At 38.2% G+C, this 25,459-nt stretch overlaps 1 protein-coding gene across 4 annotated transcripts in view; it reads left to right on the top strand.

Moving 5' to 3' along the window:
- Positions 1 to 4,144: 4,144 nt before the first annotated feature.
- LOC110464902 (tetratricopeptide repeat protein 38-like) overlaps positions 4,145 to 25,459 on the top strand; it is a 50,729-nt gene continuing 29,414 nt past the window's right edge. For 2 of the 4 annotated variants that reach the window (XM_021520367.1, XM_021520368.1), the window contains exons 1-6: positions 4,146 to 4,288; positions 15,197 to 15,274; positions 16,743 to 16,824; positions 21,009 to 21,177; positions 24,555 to 24,728; positions 25,216 to 25,291. In XM_021520367.1, coding sequence (XP_021376042.1) covers positions 4,253 to 4,288; positions 15,197 to 15,274; positions 16,743 to 16,824; positions 21,009 to 21,177; positions 24,555 to 24,728; positions 25,216 to 25,291 — 615 coding nt within the window. In that variant the 5' untranslated portion in view covers positions 4,146 to 4,252. Of the gene's footprint in view, positions 4,289 to 15,196; positions 15,275 to 16,742; positions 16,825 to 21,008; positions 21,178 to 24,554; positions 24,729 to 25,215; positions 25,292 to 25,459 lie in introns of all 4 variants that reach the window. The other 2 variants (XM_021520366.1, XM_021520365.1) reach the window with 2 other exon arrangements.

Below are 25,459 nucleotides of genomic sequence, written 5' to 3'. Positions count from 1 at the left end.
ACAACTTAGTTCACGAGATCTACAACTGTCAGTAGTTATTTAATATTTCAGTCACTATTATTGGGGTTTTTTTAACCGAGAAACTTGTATTTTGTAACAATGAATTGTAGTCTGGCGGTTAAGATAATGCTATAAAGCGAATATCACCTCACAAAGGAATAATTACATGGGACAATGTATTGAAATTCATTATGAGAGGATCAAGTTCATAGCCTGACTAAAGAGGTATGTGATAATGAAGGCTGGTGTACACCACAGGGGATTGGTAAATCGGTAGAATCTATGTGATAATGAAGGATGGTGTACACCACAGGGGATTGGTGAATCGGTAGAAACTATGCAATAATGAAGGCTGGTGTACACCACAGGGCATTGGTAAATCGGTAGAAACTGTGTGATAATGAAGGCTGGTGTAAACCACAGGGGATTGGTAAATCGGCAGAAACTATGTGATAATGAAGGCTGGTGTACGCCACAGGGGATTGGTAAATCGGTAGAAACTATGTGATAATGAAGGATGGTGTACACCACAGGGGATTGCTGAATCGGTAGAAACTATGCAATAATGAAGGCTGATGTACACCACAGGGGATGGGTAAATCGGTAGAAACTATGTGATAATGAAGGCTGGTGTACACCACAGGGGATTGGTATCGGTTGCCTTGACTTGTAAGAGATGTTCCCAACTTACATGGAGACGGTGATTACACTTATAGATGTGTTCTTACTTAGAACGTCTACGTGCTCACGTAGCCTCATGTAATATATTATATACTACTACAATAAAACTGTTAGATACACTGCATGTTATATCATAATGATTAAAATTTTATTAAATCTTAACCGTATTATTACAAACTATACTACTGAGTAACACGAGGGGAACTATAATCAGGGCTTTAATGGTGCTGATATATTTTATAATATTTATCTTAGTTATGCCGTACAGAAATAACCCTAACAAGATCAAAGCCAAATAAACGATCAGGGTATTTTCAAATGTAAAGGTGGTATGAATAAAACACACAAGTATCATCATTAATAAACGTTAGTAGTCAGAGACGTACGTATGGACCACGGTTTTCCTTCTTTATCTATGTAAGCCGCCATCTTGGATTGAGGAGGGATTTTTTTTCTTTCTGAGGGCTTAGATTAATGTATGCATAACAACAATGAGTGTTTAATTAGAACTTCAGAACTCTTCAGAATATTCAAAGCCTTCACCTTTACAGTCCGTCACTGTCTGAGCTCCCGGCATTTCATGCGCTCCTCCCGGTGCTCCATGCGCTCTATCAGGCACTCCAGGCGCTCCTCCAGGCGCTCCATGCGCTCCTCTAGGCGCTCCACGCGCTCCTCCAGGCGCTCCATGCGCTCCTCTAGGCGCTCCATGCGCTCCTACAGGCGCTCCATGCGCTCCTCCAGGCGCTTCATAAGCTCCCAGTGTTTTGTCCACTTCTGAATGATATATCTTTATATGCCTGTGTAGGTTGTATCGACTACAAAATGCCTTCTGACACCTCGAACACGCAATACCATACATCTTTACACCTCTAGAGTCAGAGTAATAATGCTGTGATCTTTAAATATACATTTTATGAAGTTAAACAAAATGTATTCTGGGTAATTCAGTGTATTATGGGTAATGTATTATTATCCAATCAAATTTTGATGGTAGGCTATTATACATTTCAGCTTTCACATCGACACATCAGTCGAGTCTTGTGTTTTGGGGCTAAACGCCAACACGCATTCAAATATCTTTTCATATTCTGAAATAACCGTTTGTTCTCAAATATTATTGTACAATGTCATTTGCAATGTTATGTCGCCCTGACAACACAGTGTCTCTTGCCAATTGGTCATTATCATTTCTATTGGATCAAAGACATTGTCCTTTAAATGTTGTACAATGTCACAATAGCACGCCAGGTGTGAAAATGTCAATAAAAGAATTTAAAAACTCGACCACTATTCCTTTTATACAACGTTGCCACAATGAATTCTTTTCAATAGCGATGATAGCAATCACCTGGAATGGGTGTGCTTCTTTATACATCCTTTTAAATTACAGACAATCAAACAGCAATATAATTAACCCATAATCAATTGTCATAACAACACTTTTATAAAGGGCCTTTTAATTTACAAACAATCAACCATGTTCATAAATCATGTATTTTACATATCACCATCTGTATTAACATTCAAAAGATGGTTAATTAAACACTAAGAAAATCTTGATTCATTGTTGCTATGCATACATTAATCTAAGCCCTCAGAAAAAAAAATCCCTCCTCAATCCAAGATGGCGGCTTACATAGATAAAGAAGGAAAACCGTGGTCCATACGTACGTCTCTGACTACTAACGTTCTTGGTCGGAGTTTCTGTAGATAAGGATTTTACATTTACCCCAGGAAAGCTTATCATTAATCCCTTTACATCTTTACCAGCAAAACTGACATCATACCATGATTTTATAGAATAGGAAAAACAATAGATCGGGAAGAAAGGATATTATTTAAACCAACCTTAATTGATGATCAATTAAGAGTTGTTTAGAAATTTTCACATATCAGTTTGGTGGTACAATCAAAACGCTTACATAAATATAATACAGTTTTACCGTAGGAAATTAAAACATCATACATGTATCTCAACTAGCATAACGATAATATTGACAACTTTCATAGTTTAGTCTCATCCGTCATGTATGCAAGCGCCATCTCTAAAACACCGTTCTGAATTTTATTGAGTTCCAAGCCGCCCAGTTGTCAGACAGAAACACCACACCACATTTATGCCAGGAGTAAAACATGGTGGCGATGTCAGTCTTTTGCAAGCACTCTGAAACCATTACATCAAACACAACTGTTTAAATGTATCACACAGTTCTGTTATAGCGGTAAATAGGATGTTACATAAGTCTTCCAACAAAACGGAACATGTATCAATATGTGATTCCCCTAGGGCTGCTGTAAATATACAACCCCGAACTGCCTGTTTGTCACTTGGAAATGCTATCGTGTACATATGTTACCTTAAAGTATGTTCTAATCAAAGTTCAAATACTCGGAAAACAATTGTCTTCCAAACAACGTACACTACCAATGATTGCCAAAAAACGCAGCACCGTCGACAACTATTTCAAAGCCATTTTAGTTACGCTTTTACCATGTTCCCACTACACTCCCTCTACGCTCAAGACGATCTCACGAAGTCCTAGAAGTGTACTAGAAGCGTCATATGGTCAGCACCAGCGTAGCGACATTGTCCTAGTCTTCTATGCCTGTGTTACAACGTAGTATGGTCATGTACGTCGTAGCGACAACTTAGTAGAAACGACCGCTTGGTCGGTGTAATCGTAGTGGAAGGAGTCAGCAGCGCTTTTGACGTAGAAGCATCGCAGTACAGTCATGATGTAGCCTTTATTTTCCCAAATTTGCCGGATTTTGACGGCGATTAAGTCCCGATTTGATAACTTTTCAGATCGGGGATGATAGGGGTGGGGTGATCGGCATTGTCTTCGACTTTTCGTAAGGTTGCAGAGCTGTGTGAACGGTATATAAGAGATATGTTCTCTTTTAGTATTTAACCGAAAATAAAATATAAAAACAATATGACGTAAAAGGGCTATTGAACTATAACAGCAGATGTGTTATAACCGTATATGACCAAATTGATATCAGTGTGCTCGGTGTATAAAGGACATATAATTTTGTTTTCTGTATGGATATTTAACATCCCTCCTCCAAATCTTAGTCAGGAACTCACAAATATGAAAAGATCAAAAATAAATTTGATATGATTATTTTTAACGTTTTTATTTAATACTCGCCCACATTGAATCGATAAGTATGTGCTAAAAGCAGTTCCTGTATATGATGTCATAACTTTTGGTTGTGTTTAGGGCTTGTCCGTCTCAGATTACACTTTTCAGATTAAATTTAAGCTAAAGAGAGGTAACTCGTTAATAAATGAGAAATAAGTTCTCCGACATAAAAACATTAACTAAAACGTATGTTTTGTGTTCAGGACAATTACATTGATCATTATAAGCGTGTACGTGCGCATTGGCACGTGACCGGGGAAGTGCCTTGTTATTCTATATTTATATCTGGGACTTCCCTTGTCAAGGCTTCTGTGACGTGAGCAAACAGGACCACTCGGCATTTCCGTAGCCGAACAGTAACATAGAAAAGTCCAAAGGAGTTCCGATTGAGAACAGACAACAAGGAACAACCCCCTGTGAGGATGTCGCACGTCAGGACAACCTTTAGAGGATGCCAGGTATATTCCTCCTTTGTACTATAATAGGATCTGTATGTCCTGATGTTGGCTTAGGTCTGTCCGATCTTTGTCTGCCGATATATAACAGATATACCAGCAGGATTTCGCTTATCTCGCTGACAAAATGAAATATTTTCCCGATTTAAACCCCCATCGAGAGAGCAACTATATCGGCATCAAAATATTGTGTTGACAAGGATGAGAGAAGGACGATCAGTGATTTCGGGCTGGTGATGTGTGCAACCATAAAAACGGGGTACAAATCATGGTAGCTTAGAAGGCCACAAATGAGGAATGATCGCTCGACTGATAGTGAATGTTAGCTTGCTTATTACCTGGGCGTATATACACACACACACTCCAATACATGAGTGGCAATATTTAGACTGTACGACCCTCTAGACTAACTGTATAAGCCCCGGCCCATATATACCATGTGTCGGCTGGTAGGGATTGTGGATACACAGTTTATTAAAACTATAACATATTGGTATCAGGATGTTGTCGATAGCCTCCTTTTTTAAATTGTGTACGGTCCGGTCACTTAACTCACACTGGACAGACGAACCCTTCTGATATAGTTCTATACATCGTCTTCAGCTACGAACATTTTGTTAAAAGTGTAGCAAAGTAATTTTCATTTCATTCAATACAGAATAAAGTAACCCAGATGTGGTATTTTCATACTTATTGTATTTATATTTTATTTTAAGGTATATTTCTGGCTGGGTATACTTAAAGAAAAAGACAAAAATATACAAACTGATACCGATTGTTAGTTCTTTTACAAGTTTAGTTCCATACGAGTGTGACTTTTGTAACTGAAATTGATGAAACAAGGCGATGTATAGGTTTCTCATCCAGACAGTCTGGTAGAGTACAAAACCAGTCTGTGTACCACTGTACGGGGAACATCCAGACAGGCTGGGAGTGTACAAGCCAGTCTGTGTACCAATGTACGGGGAACATCAAGACAGTCTAGAAGTGTATAAGCCAGTCTGTGTACCACTGTACGGGGAACATGGACCTTCGATTTTTACAAATCCTATGCAGTAAATGATTTGGCAATATGAATAAAAATGATAGTAAGACTTGAATAGGAACATAATACCAACGGAGTGTCGATCCGGTTTCTCACCTGTATACGTGACAGTCAAACTTACTGGGGAGCTTATTTGTGATATCTGCTGTTTTTTATCACGTGCGCAAAACATGAGCCTCGCAAGGTATGCTCAAAGATAACATATAACAAACGTACAGCACTGTATATCCCATAGTGTACTGTTACGTAAAATCGGCCGTGTAAATTAACAGTAGCTGTGCCTTATAACTGTAGTGTGACGTAGGGTCTACCGTGACGTGACCAGGGTCTACCGTGACATGGCCAGGGTCTACCGTGCCGTAGAGTCTACCGTGACGTAGAGACTACCGTGACGTAGGGTCTACCGTGACGTAGGGTATATCGTGACGTAGAGTCTACCGTGACGTGGCCAGGGTCTACCGTGACATGGCCAGGGTCTCCCGTGACGTAGGGTCTACCGTGACGTGCCATGGTCTACCGTGACGTAGGGTCTACCGTGACGTTCCAGGGTCTACCGTGACATGGCCATGATCTACTGTGACGTAGGGTCTACCATGACGTGGCCAGGTTCTATCGTTCTGTAGCAGGACTATACTGATTAGAGGTCTAAGGGCGGAGTCCTCGTTTGGCCTGTATTTCATTTTTTATAATTATTATGTCTGTATAAAGGTTCCGCATAGTTTCAGAAATGATTTAGTTTTAGTGGCCTACATGTTGTGGATGTTCGTTTAAAATTTAGATCAGACTTTAAGTTAGCAATGGGTATGGACTGGATATGGCTACCTGCTAACGTAATCCTAACGTAATCCTAACATAATCCTAACATAACCCTAACGTAACCCTAACGTAATCCTAACGTAATCCTAACGTAACCCTAACATAACCCTAACATAACCCTAACGTAATCCTAACGTAATCCTAACGTAATCCTAACGTAATTCAACGTAATCCTAACGTAACCCTTACGTAATCCTAACGTAATCCTAATGTAACCCTAACCTAATCCTAACGAAACCCTAACGTAACCCTAACGTAATCCTAACGTAATCCAACGTAACCCTAACAAAACCCTAGCGTAACCCTAACGTAACCCTAACGTAACTCTAACGTAACCCTAACGTAATCCTAACGTAACCCTAACGTAACCCTAACGTAATCCTAACGTAACCCTATCATAACCCTAACGTAATCCTAACGTAATCCTAACGTAATCCTAACGTAACCCTAACGTAACCGTAACATAACCCTAACGTACACTTAAAACATAACCCTAACGTAACCCTAACGTAACCCTAACGTAACCCTAACGTAACCCTAACATAACCCTAACGTAACCCTAACATAACCCTAACGTAATCCTAACGTAACCCTAACGTAATTCTAACGTAATCCTAACGTAACCTTAACGTAATCCTAACGTAACCCTAACGTAATCCTAACGTAACCCTAACGTAACCCTAACGTAACCCTAACGTAATCCTAACATAACCATAACGTAATCCTAACGTAATCCTAACGTAATTCTATCGTAACCCTTACGTAATCCTAACGTAATCCAACGTAACCCTAACGTAACCTAACGTAATCCTAACGTAATCCAACGTAATCCTAACGTAACCCTAACGTAACCCTAACGTAATCCTAACGTAATCCAACGTAACCCTAACGTAACCCTAACATAACCCTAACGTAACCCTAACGTAAACCTAACGTAATCCTAACATAATCCTAACATAACCCTTACGTAACTCTAACGTAAACCTAACGTAATCCTAACATAACCCTAACGTAATCCTAACATAACCCTAACGTAAACCTAACGTAATCCTAACATAACCTTAACGTAATACTAACATAACCCTAACGTAACCCTAACGTAAACCTAACGTAGTACTAACGTAATACTAACATAACCCTAACGTAACCCTAGAGTAATCCTAACGTTATCCTAACATAACCCTAACGTAACCCTAACGTAATCCTAACGTAATCCTAACGTAAATCTAACGTAACCCTAACGTAATCCTAACGTAATCCTTACGTAATCCTAACGTAATCCTAACATAATCCAACGTAATCCTAACGTAACCCTTACGTAATCCTAACGTAATCCTAACGTAACCCTAACATAATCCTAACGTAATCCAACGTAACCCTAATGTAAACCTAACGTAATCCTAACATAACCCTAACGTAATCCTAACATAACCCTAACGTAACCCTAACGTAAACCTAACGTAATCCTAACATAACCCAACGTAATCCTAACATAACCCTAACGTGAACCTCACGTAATCTTAACGTAACCCTAACGTAAACCTAACGTAATCCTAACGTTACCATAACGTAATCCTAACGTAACCCTAACGTAACCCTAACGTAACCCTAACGTAAACCTAACGTAATCATAACGTAATCCTAACGTAATTCTAGCGTAACCCTATCGTAACCCTAACGTAATCCTAACGTAATCCTAACGTAAACCTAACGTAATCTTAACGTAACCCTAACATAACCCTAACGTAAACCTAACGTAATCCTCAACGTAACCCTAACGTAACCCTAACGTAACCCTAACGTAAACCTAACGTTACCCTAACGTAATCCTAACGTAATCTTAACGTAATCATAACCTAACCCTAACGTAACCGTAACGTAATCATAACGTAACCCTAACGTAACCCTAACGTTATTCTAACGTAATCCTAACGTAACCCTTACGTAACCCTAACGTAATTTTAACGTAATCCTAACATAACCCTAACTTAATCCTAACGTAACCCTAACGTAATTCTAACGTACCCCTAACGTAATCCTAACGTTATCCTAACGTAATCCTAACGTTATCCTAACGTAATCCTAACGTAATCCTAACGTAACCCTAACCTAATCCTAACGAAAGCCTAACGTAATCCTAGCGTAACCCTAACGTAATCCAACGTAATCCTAACGTAATCCAAACGTAATCCTAACGTTATCATAACGTAATCCTAACGTAACCCTAACGTAACCCTAACGTAATCCTAATGTAATCCTAACGTAACCCTAACGTAATCCTAACGTAATTCTAACGTAATTCAACGTAATCCTAACGTAACCCTTACGTAATCCTAACGTAATCCTAACGTAACCCTAACGTAATCCTAACGTAACCCTAACGTAATCCTAACGTAACACTTACGTAATCCTAACGTTATCCTAACGTAATCCTAACGTAACCCTAACCTAATCCTAACGAAACCCTAACGTAACCCTAACGTAATCCTAACGTAACCCTAACGTAATCCTAACGTAACCCTAACGTAATCCTAACGTTATCCTTACGTAATCCTACCGTAACCCTTACGTAATCCTAACGTTATCCTAACGTAACCCTAACCTAATCCTAACGAAACCCTAACGTAACCCTAACGTAACCCTAACGTAATCCTAACGTAACTCTAATGTAACCCTAACGTAACCCTAACGTAATCCTAACGTAACCCTAACGTAATCCTAACGTAACCCTAACGTAATCCAACGTAACCCTAACGTAATCCTAACGTAATCCAACGTAAACCTAACGTAATCCAACGTAATCCAACGTAATCCTTACGTAATCCTAACGTAATCCAACGTAATCCTAACGTAACCCTAACGTAATCCAACGTAAACCTAACGTAATCCTAACGTAACCCTAACGTAATCTTAACGTAACCCTAACGTAATGCAAGGTTTTCCGGGTGTAGATAGTATTATTCAAGGTTTTTCGGTTGTAGATAGTATAATACAAGGATACCGGGTGTATATTATACCATTATTGACCTATTTTCAGGTGAATACGAGGATTTATCAACCCGAGAAGGTGATATTTCCCAAGGCCGGAGGCCGAGGAAAATATCTCCTTCGAGGGTTAATAAATCCTCGTATTTACCTGAAAATAGGTCAATAACTGTTTTATTATATGACATTTTTAGGTCACCTTAGCTTTAGCTCAAGTGACCTTTTGCTATCCGTTTTCGTCCGTCGTCGTCCGTCGTCCGTCGTCCGTTAACATTTTACATTTCAAACTTAAAGTCAAGTTCTGCTGGGCCGATTGAACTGAAAGTTGGTAGGAATGATCGCCTCATGGTCCTGACAAAGTGTTGTTATTTTTCGGGTCGATCAGAAATCCAATATGGCCGCCACGGCCGCCATTTTGAAAACCTATTTCAAACTTAAAGTCAAGTTCTGCTGGACCGATTGAACTGAAAGTTGGTAGGAATGATCGCCTCATGGTCCTGACAAAGTGTTGTTATTTTTCGGGTCGATCAGAAATCCAATATGGCCGCCACGGCCGCCATTTTGAAAACCTATTTCAAACTTAAAGTCAAGTTCTGCTGGACCGATTGAACTGAAAGTTGGTAGGAATGATCGCCTCATGGTCCTGACAAAGTGTTGTTATTTTTCGGGTCGATCAGAAATCCAATATGGCCGCCACGGCCGCCATTTTGAAAACCTATTTCAAACTTAAAGTCAAGTTCTGCTGGACCGATTGAACTGAAAGTTGGTAGGAATGATCGCCTCATGGTCCTGACAAAGTGTTGTTATTTTTCGGGTCGATCAGAAATCCAATATGGCCGCCACGGCCGCCATTTTGAAAACCTATTTCAAACTTAAAGTCAAGTTCTGCTGGACCGATTGAACTGAAAGTTGGTAGGAATGATCGCCTCATGGTCCTGACAAAGTGTTGTTATTTTTCGGGTCGATCAGAAATCCAATATGGCCGCCACGGCCGCCATTTTGAAAACCTATTTCAAACTTAAAGTCAAGTTCTGCTGGACCGATTGAACTGAAAGTTGGTAGGAATGATCGCCTCATGGTCCTGACAAAGTGTTGTTATTTTTCGGGTCGATCAGAAATCCAATATGGCCGCCACGGCCGCCATTTTGAAAACCTATTTCAAACTTAAAGTCAAGTTCTGCTGGACCGATTGAACTGAAAGTTGGTAGGAATGATCGCCTCATGGTCCTGACAAAGTGTTGTTATTTTTCGGGTCGATCAGAAATCCAATATGGCCGCCACGGCCGCCATTTTGAAAACCTATTTCAAACTTAAAGTCAAGTTCTGCTGGACCGATTGAACTGAAAGTTGGTAGGAATGATCGCCTCATGGTCCTGACAAAGTGTTGTTATTTTTCGGGTCGATCAGAAATCCAATATGGCCGCCACGGCCGCCATTTTGAAAACCTATTTCAAACTTAAAGTCAAGTTCTGCTGGACCGATTGAACTGAAAGTTGGTAGGAATGATCGCCTCATGGTCCTGACAAAGTGTTGTTATTTTTCGGGTCGATCAGAAATCCAATACGGCCGCAAAGGTCGCCATTTTGAAAATACCTATTTCAAACTTAATGTCAAGTTCTGCTGGGGCGATTGAACTGAAAGTTGATAGGAATGATCGACTCATGGTCCTGACAAAGTGTTGTTATTTTTCGGGTCGATCAGAAATCCAATATGGCCACCACAGCCGCCATTTTGAAAAACTATTTCAAACTTAAAAACAAGTTCTAATAGGCCGATCTCACTGAAAATCGGTCTATGAATGATCATTTCATGGTCCTGACAAAGTTAAGTTAACATTATACTTAACTATTTTTTACTCGAATTAGTACATATTTCAACAACAAAAATAAATACTGTAGGACTCAGGTGACCGTTAAGGCCCATGGGCCTCTTGTTATACTTTTAACCATGTGTAGCACCAACCCATACTTAACATATTTCGCCATGATTAATTATGGCACCTGCGATGAAATTCTGCCTAAACAGAATATGTGTCTCTGTGCAACTAAAATGACCTTATATGAGCTGTTAATAAGATAAAATTAACACCATACTGCTTAATGTGAGTAAATGGGAGAAAACTCACTCAAACAAATTTAGTATTTATTTAATTTAACAAAATTGATATGCATTGAAAGTAAACTTTCATGGTAAAAAATACAGTACCGTGTAACGGTAACGCTCGAGTTGTTTCGTTGCAGCATCAAACAATTTGTTGCATTCAGTTAATTCAGCGCCATGCCGGATATCTCACCGTCTTTCCTACTCGAATATTGTAGAGTTCGAGCGCCTGCAAGTCAGCAAATCTTGACAAGCCGGGTTTGTTTACACTGTCGTTGTTTGCCATTTTTTCTCCAGTAAGGCAACGACAATCCGTGCTTCTGATTGGTCAAAAATTGCAGCACAGGTTACTGGATTGTAATATTCACCTGTGAGGCGCCCGACGGGGCTTTAACAAAAGCGAAGGATGCAAGGAATTAATTTGATTTACAAATTAAAAAAAAAATCCATGTCTAATTTCATTTGCTTTGTAAATAAACATAGTTAGATTTCTAATAATAAAATTGTTTTCTGAAGAAACAAGTACAACAAATTTGTCCATATTTGGTCTACAGTAATAAGTTTTTTTTCAAAAATTTTGATCTAATTTCAGAGTATAACGGGCATTCCATAACAAAATGATATTCATCTTCAATTTTAGTACACGCTTTACAATATCGCATTATTGCAGGTATTGGGTTAGGTCTATGCCATCTCCCTGTTTATGGGCAGATATGCGAAGCGCTGTTAAAGATTTTCTAAATTTTTTAACGTTTACTACATCAAGATATTTCTTATAACCAAACTCATTTGATAAACGTATATAACATCTTGCTCTTGGCGAGTCAACAAGAGCACTATGCCAATCCTGTATAAAAATATCCCTCACTCTGGTCTGAAATAATTCTACAAATACGTTTTCATCTCCAGCTCCTTGTTCAATCCATACATATCCGAAACCACAAGTACATAATAAAATGTTCACTAACTTTGCCGAATTTATCACACGTGAAATTTCCGCTTGTGTATAAAGCTCACCATAGACTGACTGGACTAAAACGTTCTTCTGTTTATGAACAATTTTTAACCAATATTTCATAATTTTAACGTATCTTTTAAATTTAAGGGGAAGACAACCTAGTTCTCCATAAACAATAGAAGATTTAACTCCAAGTAACCGCTTACAAAATTTCAAGTGCAGTTTTTCTATCGCCATCGCCGAATAAAAACCCAAAACTTCACATCCGTAACTTAATACAGGACATACTAGTTTATCAAACAAACCATACACATGTTTTGGTGTTAAATTTTTACATTTTTGTAACTGGCCCGATAAAGTTAATTGGGCTTCAGAAAACGACCCACCTGGAGTTAAAGCAACCCCTAAAAATGTAAACTTCTTAACTATCTGCATCTCATCCTAACCTTAAATTTTCTGGTAATCTTCCTCCTTTCCTGAACACCATCACTTTAGATTTTTCCACATTAATTTTCAATTTCCACCGTTTACAATAGTCGTTCAAAATATTCAATCCGTTTTGTAAACCGACACTGGAGCAAGCTATCAGAGTGATATCGTTAGCATACAATAGTATGAATAATTTAAAAAATCCAACTGTTACACCCTCATACCCATTCATAATTAACTCGTGCTCAAGATCATTTACATACATAGCAAACAAAAATGGGGATAAACTTTCACCTTGTTTTACCCCGGTTATGCATTCATACTCTTCTAATATTTAATTTTTAATTTTAACTCTAGCTTTAACAGAATCATACATTGATTTCACAATATCAAGCATCTTACCTCTGATTCCTAATTTAATTAACTTCAACCACAGATTATCTTGTACTAAATAATCGAAAGCTTTCGAAAAATCTACAAAAGTACAGGATAACGTTTTTTTGCTTTTAACAAAACATGAAATTAAACCATGTAAAATAAATATATTATCGACTGTACTATGACCAGCTCTAAAACCGGCCTGTGCATCTACATACACACTATATTTTTCAGCCCATTTTGTTAACCGACTATTTAAAATCTTTGTAAATAGTTTCCCAACTACACTTAATAAAGTAACGCCTCTGTAATTACCGACCTCCGATTTCTTACCTTTCTTATGAATAGGTATTACATAACCTTCTGACCAAAGAGTGGGGAATTCGCCCTTTCTAAAAATAGCATTCAATAAAACATCCGAATGCGGTAATAAAATGTTACGCCCCCGACTCAAAAACTCATTTAACACTTAATCAGGCCCCGCACTTTTCCCGTTTTTAAGCTGTCCTAAAGCTTCATTTATTTCTCCTCTAGTAATATTATCATTGAGCTCATCAAACATTACTTGTAATTCATCATTCAAATATCTGTCAACAAAGTTTACGACATCCTCATCGGGCGTGAAAAAGGGATCATCCGGGTTGTTAATAGAACTGAAAAACTTTGCGAATTGATCAACACTTATATTTAAATTAGAATTCAAGCATGATTCTTTCAGTAACTTCCAATTCTCTTTGGAATTACTGGCTCTATATTTTAATAAATTTGACGTCTTTGCAACGTAATACTTTAAACGACATTTCCTGGCCTCTTTTTTAAACTCGTTCCTCGCCTTTACCATATGAACTCTATTCTCAGCAGAACTGACCCGTCGGTACAAATTCAATTTGTCGAAAAACAATGACCTTATCTCCTCGCATTTCTCACTATACCAAGGGATATTACTCTTCCTTTCATGATTGGTTTTATAATTATTATTAGACCTTTAATGAGTGACTTTTGACATGATTGGGTCAGCTGCTTTACACAGGGCTTCGTTAAATTTCTCTACAGCCTTTTTTAAATTGCCCATTTCTTCGTCAGAATTATCAATTAATGCAGTAATTTGAAGTGATAGTGACTGACATTCATCATTATGTAAATTTTGAATGAAGAGGTCTGACATCTCTGGTTTCCACCTATAATATTTTTGTTGTATAGCGGTAGACCGAGGAGGGCTCACATGTGTTATATTCGTAGATAACGAAAACGAAATTGTCATATGATCACTGTATATGTTTGGCAAACCGACCTCGAAATGAGAAAATAAAGGGAACAGACCTGGTGACGTCAACACATAATCAATTAAACTTTCCCACGCTCGTTCATAAAAGTGAAATTGCCGATTCCAGCATCCTTACCAATCCTGCCATTTTTGACTCACACTTGAGAAGTACGTCATTTTTGACTCCCGCTCGAGGAGAACGTCATTTTTGATTACACTTGAGGAGTACGTCATTTTTTACTCACACTTGAGGAGTACGTCATTTTTGACTCACACTTGAGAAGTACGTCATTTTTGACTCATACTTGAGAAGTACGTCATTTTTGACTCACACTTGAGGAGTACGTCATTTTTGACTCACACTTGAGAAGTACGTCATTTTTGACTCCCGCTCGAGGAGTACGTCATTTTTTATTCACACTTGAGGAGTACGTCATTTTTGACTCTCGCTCGAGTAGTACGTCATTTTTTATTCACACTTGAGGAGTACGTCATTTTTGACTCACACTCGAGGAGTACGTCCGGTTTTTGTGTTGAAAGAGTTCAATAACCAAATGTTAAATCAGTATGTACATTTTTAAGACGATTGCCACTATATGGCACAAGTAGAAGGTCAGACGATTTCAATAATTTGCAATTTGATGTTTGTGAAATAAAATTTATTTCGCAATATACATAAATATACCGGTATGTATGAGTTTTGAATATCATGTCAATATACTATCATGGTTATATCACCCCTGCAATCAGGAAAAGCCTACATAAACCATCTTATTTCTAATAAAATCTCATTAACTGTTATATTTACAATACGAGACTCTCAGTCCTTTCAGGACTTTGACTTTTGTTTGTGTGCACAAAATTCAATAATCATAATTTGTCAAACATTGTTTTACTGGAAATGCATTTGTGATTGGTCTTTTCTATATGTCTTAGGACTGGGAAGATTTTGGCTATCCTCTGTCAACTAGCAGTGACGAGGCATGTAAGTTGTACGATGCAGCGCTATCTCAGGTAAGTGTTATATAACATAAGGGTAGCAGTGTTTGTTTGATCTTCGTTTTTAACATTTGACCCGTACAAATGCGAACAAAATTGACATATACCGTGTGCAATTACTTTGTTGCCACGTTACCATGCTGTCAGTTACTTTGTTGTCACGTTATCATGTTGTCCGTTACTTTGTTGTCACGTTACCATGCTGTCCGTTACTTTGTTGTCCGTTACCATGCTGTCCGTTACTTTGTTGTCACGTTCCCATGCTGTCCGTTACTTTGTTGTCACGTTACGATGCTGTCCGTGACTTTGTTGTCCGTTACCATACTGTCCATTTCTTTGTTGTCACGTTACCATGCTGTCCGTTACTTTGTTGTCACGTTACCATGCTGTCCGTGACTTTGTTGTCCGTTACCATACTGTCCATTACTTTGTTGTCACGTTACCATGCTGTCCATTACTTTGTTGGCCGTTACCATGCTGTCCGTTACTTTGTTGTCAGTTACGATGCTGTCCGTTACTTTGTTGTCCGTTACCATGCTGTCCTTTACTTTGTTGTCCGTTTCCATGCTGTCCGTTCCTTTGTTGTCAGTTACCATGCTGTCCGTTACTTTGTTGTCAGTTACGATGCTGTCCGTTACTTTGTTGTCCGTTACCATGCTGTCAATTACTTTGTTGGCCGTTACCATGCTGTCCGTTCCTTTGTTGTCACGTTACCATGCTGTCCGTTACTTTGTTGTCACGTTATCATGCTGTCCGTTACTTTGTTGTCACATTACCATGCTGTCCGTTACTTTGTTGTCCGTTACCATGCTGTCCGTTACTTTGTTGTCAGTTACCATGCTGTCCGTTACTTTGTTGTCCGTTACCATGCTGTCCGTTACTTTGTTGTCACGTTACCATGCTGTCCGTTACTTTGTTGTCCGTTACCATGCTGTCCATTACTTTGTTGTCACGTTACCATGCTGTCCATTACTTTGTTATCCGTTACCATGCTGTCCATAACATTGTTGTCACATTACCATGCTGTCCGTTACTTTGTTGTCACGTTCCCATGCTGTTCATTACTTTGTTGTCACGTTACCATGCTGTCCGTTACTTTGTTGTCACGTTACCATGCTGTCCATTACTTTGTTGTCACGTTACCATGCTGTCCATTACTTTGTTGTCACGTTACCATGCTGTCCGTTACTTTGTTGTCACGTTACTATGCTGTCCATTACTTTGTTGTCACGCTAACATGCTGTCCGTTACTTTGTTGTCACGTTACTATGCTGTCCATTACTTTGTTGTCACGTTACCATGCTGTCCATTACTTTGTTGTCACGTTACTGTGCTGTTTATTACTTTGTTGTCACGTTACCATGCTGTCCATTACTTTGTTGTCACGTTACCATGCTGTCCATTACTTTGTTGTCACGTTACCATGCTGTCCGTTACTTTGTTTTCACGTTACCATGCTGTCCGTTACTTTGTCGTCCACTAGATGGTGGGATGGTATGAGGATCCGAATTTCGGCGGCCTGATGACCACCATTGACAAGATGTTGGAGGCGGATCCGGAGTTTGGTAACAAAACCAGCACTGTAGAGTTTATACTTTATTGATTGACTAGATACTGACCACGCACTGTAGAGTTTACACTTCATTGGTTGACTAGATACTGAACACGCACTGTAGAGTTTATACATCATTGATTGACTAGATACTGACCACGCACTGTAGAGTTTATACTGTATTGATTGACTAGATACTGACCACGCACTGTAGAGTTTATACTTCATTGATTGACTAGATACTGACCACGCACTGTAGAGTTTATACTTCATTGATTGACTAGATACTGACCACGCACTGTAGAGTTTATACTTCATTGATTGACTAGATACTGACCACGCACTGTAGAGTTTATACTTCATTGATTGACTAGATACTGACCACGCACTGTAGAGTTTATACTTCATTGATTGACTAGATACTGACCACGCACTGTAGAGTTTATACTTCATTGATTGACTAGATACTGACCACGCACTGTAGAGTTTATACTTCATTGATTGACTAGATACTGACCACGCACTGTAGAGTTTATACTTCATTGATTGACTAGATACTGACCACGCACTGTAGAGTTTATACTTCATTGATTGACTAGATACTGACCACGCACTGTAGAGTTTATACTTCATTGATTGACTAGATACTGACCACGCACTGTAGAGTTTATACTTCATTGATTGACTAGATACTGACCACGCACTGTAGAGTTTATACTTCATTGATTGACTAGATACTGACCACGCACTGTAGAGTTTATACTTCATTGATTGACTAGATACTGACCACGCACTGTAGAGTTTATACTTCATTGATTGACTAGATACTGACCACGCACTGTAGAGTTTATACTTCATTGATTGACTAGATACTGACCACGCACTGTAGAGTTTATACTTCATTGATTGACTAGATACTGACCACGCACTGTAGAGTTTATACTTCATTGATTGACTAGATACTGACCACGCACTGTAGAGTTTATACTTCATTGATTGACTAGATACTGACCACGCACTGTAGAGTTTATACTTCATTGATTGACTAGATACTGACCACGCACTGTAGAGTTTATACTTCATTGATTGACTAGATACTGACCACGCACTGTAGAGTTTATACTTCATTGATTGACTAGATACTGACCACGCACTGTAGAGTTTATACTTCATTGATTGACTAGATACTGACCACGCACTGTAGAGTTTATACTTCATTGATTGACTAGATACTGACCACGCACTGTAGAGTTTATACTTCATTGATTGACTAGATACTGACCACGCACTGTAGAGTTTATACTTCATTGATTGACTAGATACTGACCACGCACTGTAGAGTTTATACTTCATTGATTGACTAGATACTGACCACGCACTGTAGAGTTTATACTTCATTGATTGACTAGATACTGACCACGCACTGTAGAGTTTATACTTCATTGATTGACTAGATACTGACCACGCACTGTAGAGTTTATACTTCATTGATTGACTAGATACTGACCACGCACTGTAGAGTTTATACTTCATTGATTGACTAGATACTGACCACGCACTGTAGAGTTTATACTTCATTGATTGACTAGATACTGACCACGCACTGTAGAGTTTATACTTCATTGATTGACTAGATACTGACCACGCACTGTAGAGTTTATACTTCATTGATTGACTAGATACTGACCACGCACTGTAGAGTTTATACTTCATTGATTGACTAGATACTGACCACGCACTGTAGAGTTTATACTTCATTGATTGACTAGATACTGACCACGCACTGTAGAGTTTATACTTCATTGATTGACTAGATACTGACCACGCACTGTAGAGTTTATACTTCATTGATTGACTAGATACTGACCACGCACTGTAGAGTTTATACTTCATTGATTGACTAGATACTGACCACGCACTGTAGAGTTTATACTTCATTGATTGACTAGATACTGACCACGCACTGTAGAGTTTATACTTCATTGATTGACTAGATACTGACCACGCACTGTAGAGTTTATACTTCATTGATTGACTAGATACTGACCACGCACTGTAGAGTTTATACTTCATTGATTGACTAGATACTGACCACGCACTGTAGAGTTTATACTTCATTGATTGACTAGATACTGACCACGCACTGTAGAGTTTATACTTCATTGATTGACTAGATACTGACCACGCACTGTAGAGTTTATACTTCATTGATTGACTAGATACTGACCACGCACTGTAGAGTTTATACTTCATTGATTGACTAGATACTGACCACGCACTGTAGAGTTTATACTTCATTGATTGACTAGATACTGACCACGCACTGTAGAGTTTATACTTCATTGATTGACTAGATACTGACCACGCACTGTAGAGTTTATACTTCATTGATTGACTAGATACTGACCACGCACTGTAGAGTTTATACTTCATTGATTGACTAGATACTGACCACGCACTGTAGAGTTTATACTTCATTGATTGACTAGATACTGACCACGCACTGTAGAGTTTATACTTCATTGATTGACTAGATACTGACCACGCACTGTAGAGTTTATACTTCATTGATTGACTAGATACTGACCACGCACTGTAGAGTTTATACTTCATTGATTGACTAGATACTGACCACGCACTGTAGAGTTTATACTTCATTGATTGACTAGATACTGACCACGCACTGTAGAGTTTATACTTCATTGATTGACTAGATACTGACCACGCACTGTAGAGTTTATACTTCATTGATTGACTAGATACTGACCACGCACTGTAGAGTTTATACTTCATTGATTGACTAGATACTGACCACGCACTGTAGAGTTTATACTTCATTGATTGACTAGATACTGACCACGCACTGTAGAGTTTATACTTCATTGATTGACTAGATACTGACCACGCACTGTAGAGTTTATACTTCATTGATTGACTAGATACTGACCACGCACTGTAGAGTTTATACTTCATTGATTGACTAGATACTGACCACGCACTGTAGAGTTTATACTTCATTGATTGACTAGATACTGACCACGCACTGTAGAGTTTATACTTCATTGATTGACTAGATACTGACCACGCACTGTAGAGTTTATACTTCATTGATTGACTAGATACTGACCACGCACTGTAGAGTTTATACTTCATTGATTGACTAGATACTGACCACGCACTGTAGAGTTTATACTTCATTGATTGACTAGATACTGACCACGCACTGTAGAGTTTATACTTCATTGATTGACTAGATACTGACCACGCACTGTAGAGTTTATACTTCATTGATTGACTAGATACTGACCACGCACTGTAGAGTTTATACTTCATTGATTTACTAGATACTGACCACGCACTGTAGAGTTTATACTTCATTGATTGACTAGATACTGACCACGCACTGTAGAGTTTATACTTCATTGATTGGCTAGATACTGACCAGCACTGTAGAGTTTATACTTCATTGATTGACTAGATACTGACCACGCTAATCAGATCAATACATATTCTAAACCGAGTACGCATTGCTTCTCCTCTAAATCGTAGATATAATAGAGATGTTCTTTTTAACCAAGTGTTTTGTATTTTATTTATTTTTCTAAATTCAAACAAATATAACTCCGTACCGATGTTTGATTTACATGAAATGATCTATGAAAGCCTCTGAAAGTATTTTACAATAGTGGCATTAGTAATTTGTTGTTTATTTTTACCAAATTTTGCTGTTTAGCTCAAGTAATTCCCAATGTTTTTTACTTACATAACGACACGAAAGCGATTCAATCTTTCACAATAGCATTGCTTCTGTCCTGGCTATCTTACTGATAAACTCTTGACAGGTAAAATATTATATCAACATCGATTTTCAGTTTGAAAGGTTAAGTGTTATTTTATTGAGTTTCAGATTTAAAGGATGATTTATTTTTTATTGAGTTTCAGTTTGAAAAGTTAAATGTTATTTTATTGATTTTCATTTTGAAATGTTAATTTTTTGTATTGAGATTTTTAGTTTGAAAGGTTAAATTTTATTTTATTGAGTTTCAGTGAAAAGGTTTTTTTTTTTTTTTTTTTTTATTAATGTTCAGGTTGAAAAGTTAAATGTTTTTTTGATTGATTTTCAGGTTGAAAAGTTAAATGTTATTTTATTGAATTTCAGATTGATAGGTTATATTTCATAATAGTATTACCTTTCAGTTATGGGACATATCATGGCTGTTAGCATCAAGCTGGTAGGAACGGTATTTATCGCTCCCGATGATCCCATCAGGGAAGAGGTTACAAAACTGGAACAACTCATGTCAAATAAAACTGTTACAGACATCGAGAAGAAACACCTTGAGGCCATCAAAAAACTGCTAGATACGTAAGTGTACAAGTTATGTATGCTTCGATATAAAACAATTAGCATACTATTCATTAGCGCCAATGTCAATAACTTAAAGGTGTTTGTAACACGCCTTTTTATCGGTTTGTGTTTACAGTGTATAATGTGATAAACCGACAAAAAAGGTCAGACACAAATTTCTACTTTTTTCCGACCATCTGTCACTCTTGAATAATCGTATGTAACCACGTTTTGTGACATTGGCGATTCGAGCATTATACCCAATTTAGGAACAGATGACAGGGAAGTAAATGAGCCTGTTGAAAGATCCGGCTCTAGAATTGCACCATTCATAAAAACCTATATTTTTTTTTATATTTTTTAATAATTTTTTTAGGTTCAAATATTTTATTCCCCGAGCCATTCTTTTCATAAATATGTAAAAACATATACTGCTTCCACGCAGACATATATATACATATATAAATATTTTGATAGGGGATGCCAGGGTTGGGGAGCCCTGGAGTCAGCCCCTGAACAATATGGTTTCCTCACGCAGGCGGGTTCTCATTCAACATCCATCAGTCAAACAATAAATAAATAAATAGGAAGGGCAATGGGAAAATAATAAATTTGCAAATAGAGTACAGGACAAGAACACAAAACATACTTCTTTCACACCCTAACAATTTCCATATACAACATAATATTACAAACAAGGATAAACATAGCACGTCTAGACTAGTATACACAAAAATCACAATACACATACAAATACATCCACATATATACTCATACACACATACATGAGTCAGACAGACAGAGACAGACACACAGACAGACACACATACAGACAGACAGACAGACACACAGACAGACAGGCAGACACACAGACAGACAGACACACAGACAGACAACTACCCCGACAGGCAGACAGACAGGCAGACAGACAGACAGAGACAGAAACACAGACAGACACACAGACAACTACCCCGACAGGCATACAGACAGGCATACAGACAGACACACACACACACACACACATACACACAGACACACACACACACACACACACACACACACACACACACACACACACAGACACACACACAGACAACTACCCGACAGGCAGACAGACAGGCAGACAGACAGACACATAGACAGACAGAGACAGACACACAGACAGACAGACACACACACACAGACAGACACACAGACAACTACCCGACAGACGGGCAGACAGACACACAGACATACAGACAGACAGACAGACAGACAGACAGACAGACAGTACATACATACATGTTTACATTGAGACAGACTTACATACATGTATACATTGAGACAGACTTACATACATTGAATCGGATGCATCATTATGCAGTTAACAAACAATAATAAATACACTGTGCAAACAGTGTCAGATGTACATATATATATATAACATGTGTATGAATATTTCTATGACACACGCATGAAAACCTATATTTTGTTGTAGATGAAAATGACACACATTTTGTACAATAATTCTATCAACGTAAAGACAGAACGTGGTTTATGTTAAGTGTGCCCTTCAGTTATCTAGTCCAATCCTTAATTATGTTGTAGAATGGGATTCATAAGATCAATGAGGTCAGCAATATTAAACAAATATATATGATTCTACAGTAAAACCTGTCTCCTCCGACACCTTTAGGATTCAATACAATGGTCGCTTTAGACATTGGGTCGGAATTTGCAACTTTTATGTGGTAGTGAAGTTTTTGGTTTTGTTTCCGGTAGAACCGTTTTGGCGACAGGTTTTGATGCGTTTCGAATATTCTACTCCTGGTTCTATATCAACACGACAAAACCGATGTTATTTGATACATGGGATTTCTCCTAACGACCATTCCTTCTCCTTCTTTTCTGCCAGAAGTATACAGCTATATGTTGGATGAGACAGGTTAGATTGTAAAGCATATTGTCTTATGTATATGGTTTGATCGCTCAACCGTTTTTCCTTGTCTTTAAAAGTAATTTACGTACAATACATTTAAACTTTATCATCAGATATGCCTTACAGAAATCCCTGACTACTCGGCGTATTCTGTTGTTTTTTTTTTGGAAAATTTGTTAAATTAAAGGACTATTCGAACTACCGAAGTAACACAACATGCTCAATGTGGCGAAACATTTTCGGATCCTTGACGTAGGCAACGAGCATCACGCATTATTGATTATATAACGAAAGAATATTTTTCCGATGAACAAACGTTACCCTTTTCTACTGCCGTAACAATTAAAGTGTCATACTGTACAATGGGAATGATTCGCCAACTCTAAATATTTACAGACAGCGAATGTCATCACACAACAAACACTAAATATTTACAGACAGCGAATGTCATCACACAACATACACTAAATATTTACAGACAGCGAATGTCACCACACAACATACACTAAGTATTTACAGACAGCGAATGTCACTAAATATTTACAGACAGCGACTGTCACCACACAACATACACTAAGTATTTACAGACAGCGAATGTCACCAAACAACATACAATAAATATTTACAGACAGCGAATGTCATCCCACAACATCCACTAAATATCTACAGACAGCGAATGTCCCCACACAACATACACTAAATATTTACATACAGCGAATGTCACCACACAACATACAATAAATATTTACAGACAGCGAATGTCACTAAATATTTAGAGACAGCGAATGTCACCACACAACATACACTAAATATTTACAGACGGCAAATGTCACCACACAACATACACTAAATATTTACAGACAGCGAGTGTCACCACACAACATACACTAAATATTTACAGACACCGAATGTCACCACACAACATCCACTAAATATTTACAGACAGCGAATGTCACTAAGTATTTACAGACAGCGAATGTCACCACACAACATCAACTAAATATTTACAGACAGCGAATGTCACCACACAACATACAATATAAAGTAATATTGTAAGAAAGTGAAGAGTGGAACTAGCACCTGACAATATGGAGTCGGTCGTTGAAAGATTGACTAGCGATAGTTTCTTGGTGTAGAGAATGACAACAAAGGTTTATTAAGAGTCATATTAACGTTACTTTGTAGAGAATAAACGTTTGAGTATGTTTGGTGTACTGACTATTTAAGAGGTTTATTGCGCATTTATTTGAACTGTTCAAAACGTTTCAATCATCTCAATTATTGTGTGTTTGAGATTCATTTTAAGATCTTTGGGGTGTGAATGTGTGTATTAAAATGAAAATTTGTATGTAACATTCAAACTTGAACCATAGCTGATCCTCGTGCTTTCATATTAGCTTTGAGTTTGAATATTTTCTTTGGTGTTGAGTTTTTGCTTGATCACATACATTGTAAGTTATATTTGGTTTGATTCCAGAGACCTGATTGGAGCTTTGTTTGTATGGGATGCCATTATACATTGGAATCACTTCGATATTCTTGCCATCCGTCACGCATTCTTCGGTTGTTTTTACTGCGGATCATACGCAAAGGGTCGAGATGTGCTGAGTAGGATTGTGAATGAATGGGATCCCAGCATGCCTCTTTATGGGTAAGATTACTATCATATTACTTGATATACTTCTTGTCCCATGCGTTAATTATTGCCTTGTGTAATGGTTTCTGCAAGTAATTTTGACTGGTGTTTCATTATGTAATTTTGACTGGTGGTCCGTTATGTTATTCTGACTGGTGGTCCGTTTTGTAATATTGACTGGTGAGCCGTTATGTAATTTTGACTGGTGGAGTCCGTTATGTAATTCTGGCTGGTGGAGTCCGTTATGTAATTCTGACTGGTGGTCCGTTATGTATTTCTGACTGGTGGTCCGTTATGTAATTCTGACTGGTGGTCTGTTATGTAATTCTGACTGGTGGTCCGTTATGTAATTCTGACTGGTGGAGTCCGTTATGTAATTCTGACTGGTGGAGTCCGTTATGTCATTCTGACTGGCTTACATCATACCTTGTTAACTTTTGGTCTCCTACTGTACGTGATCTATTTGTTCGGACTCCCATCATGGATCGTTTGCTATTTGCAGGTATTTTCTAGGAGAGTATGCATTTCTATCCCAGGAAACGTTTCTCTTCGAGCGTGCAGAACGCGACGGCTTGCGGGTGAGTGTCTACACACGTCCTTCGATGTTCCGAAACAGATAACACTGGGCTGGTCTTTGGCGAGAGTGTTGATAGTAAATGTATTCATTTGTTTAAACGATAATGTGCCACAGTGCTGCTATTGGACTGTTATGTGCTACGAAGGACCGATGAGCTTATGCCATGGCG

Source organism: Mizuhopecten yessoensis, unplaced genomic scaffold (assembly GCF_002113885.1).
Source record: "Mizuhopecten yessoensis strain PY_sf001 unplaced genomic scaffold, ASM211388v2 scaffold11041, whole genome shotgun sequence".
Classification (NCBI taxonomy): Eukaryota; Metazoa; Mollusca; class Bivalvia; order Pectinida; family Pectinidae; genus Mizuhopecten; species Mizuhopecten yessoensis.
This window is presented reverse-complemented; position numbering and strand designations above follow the sequence as displayed.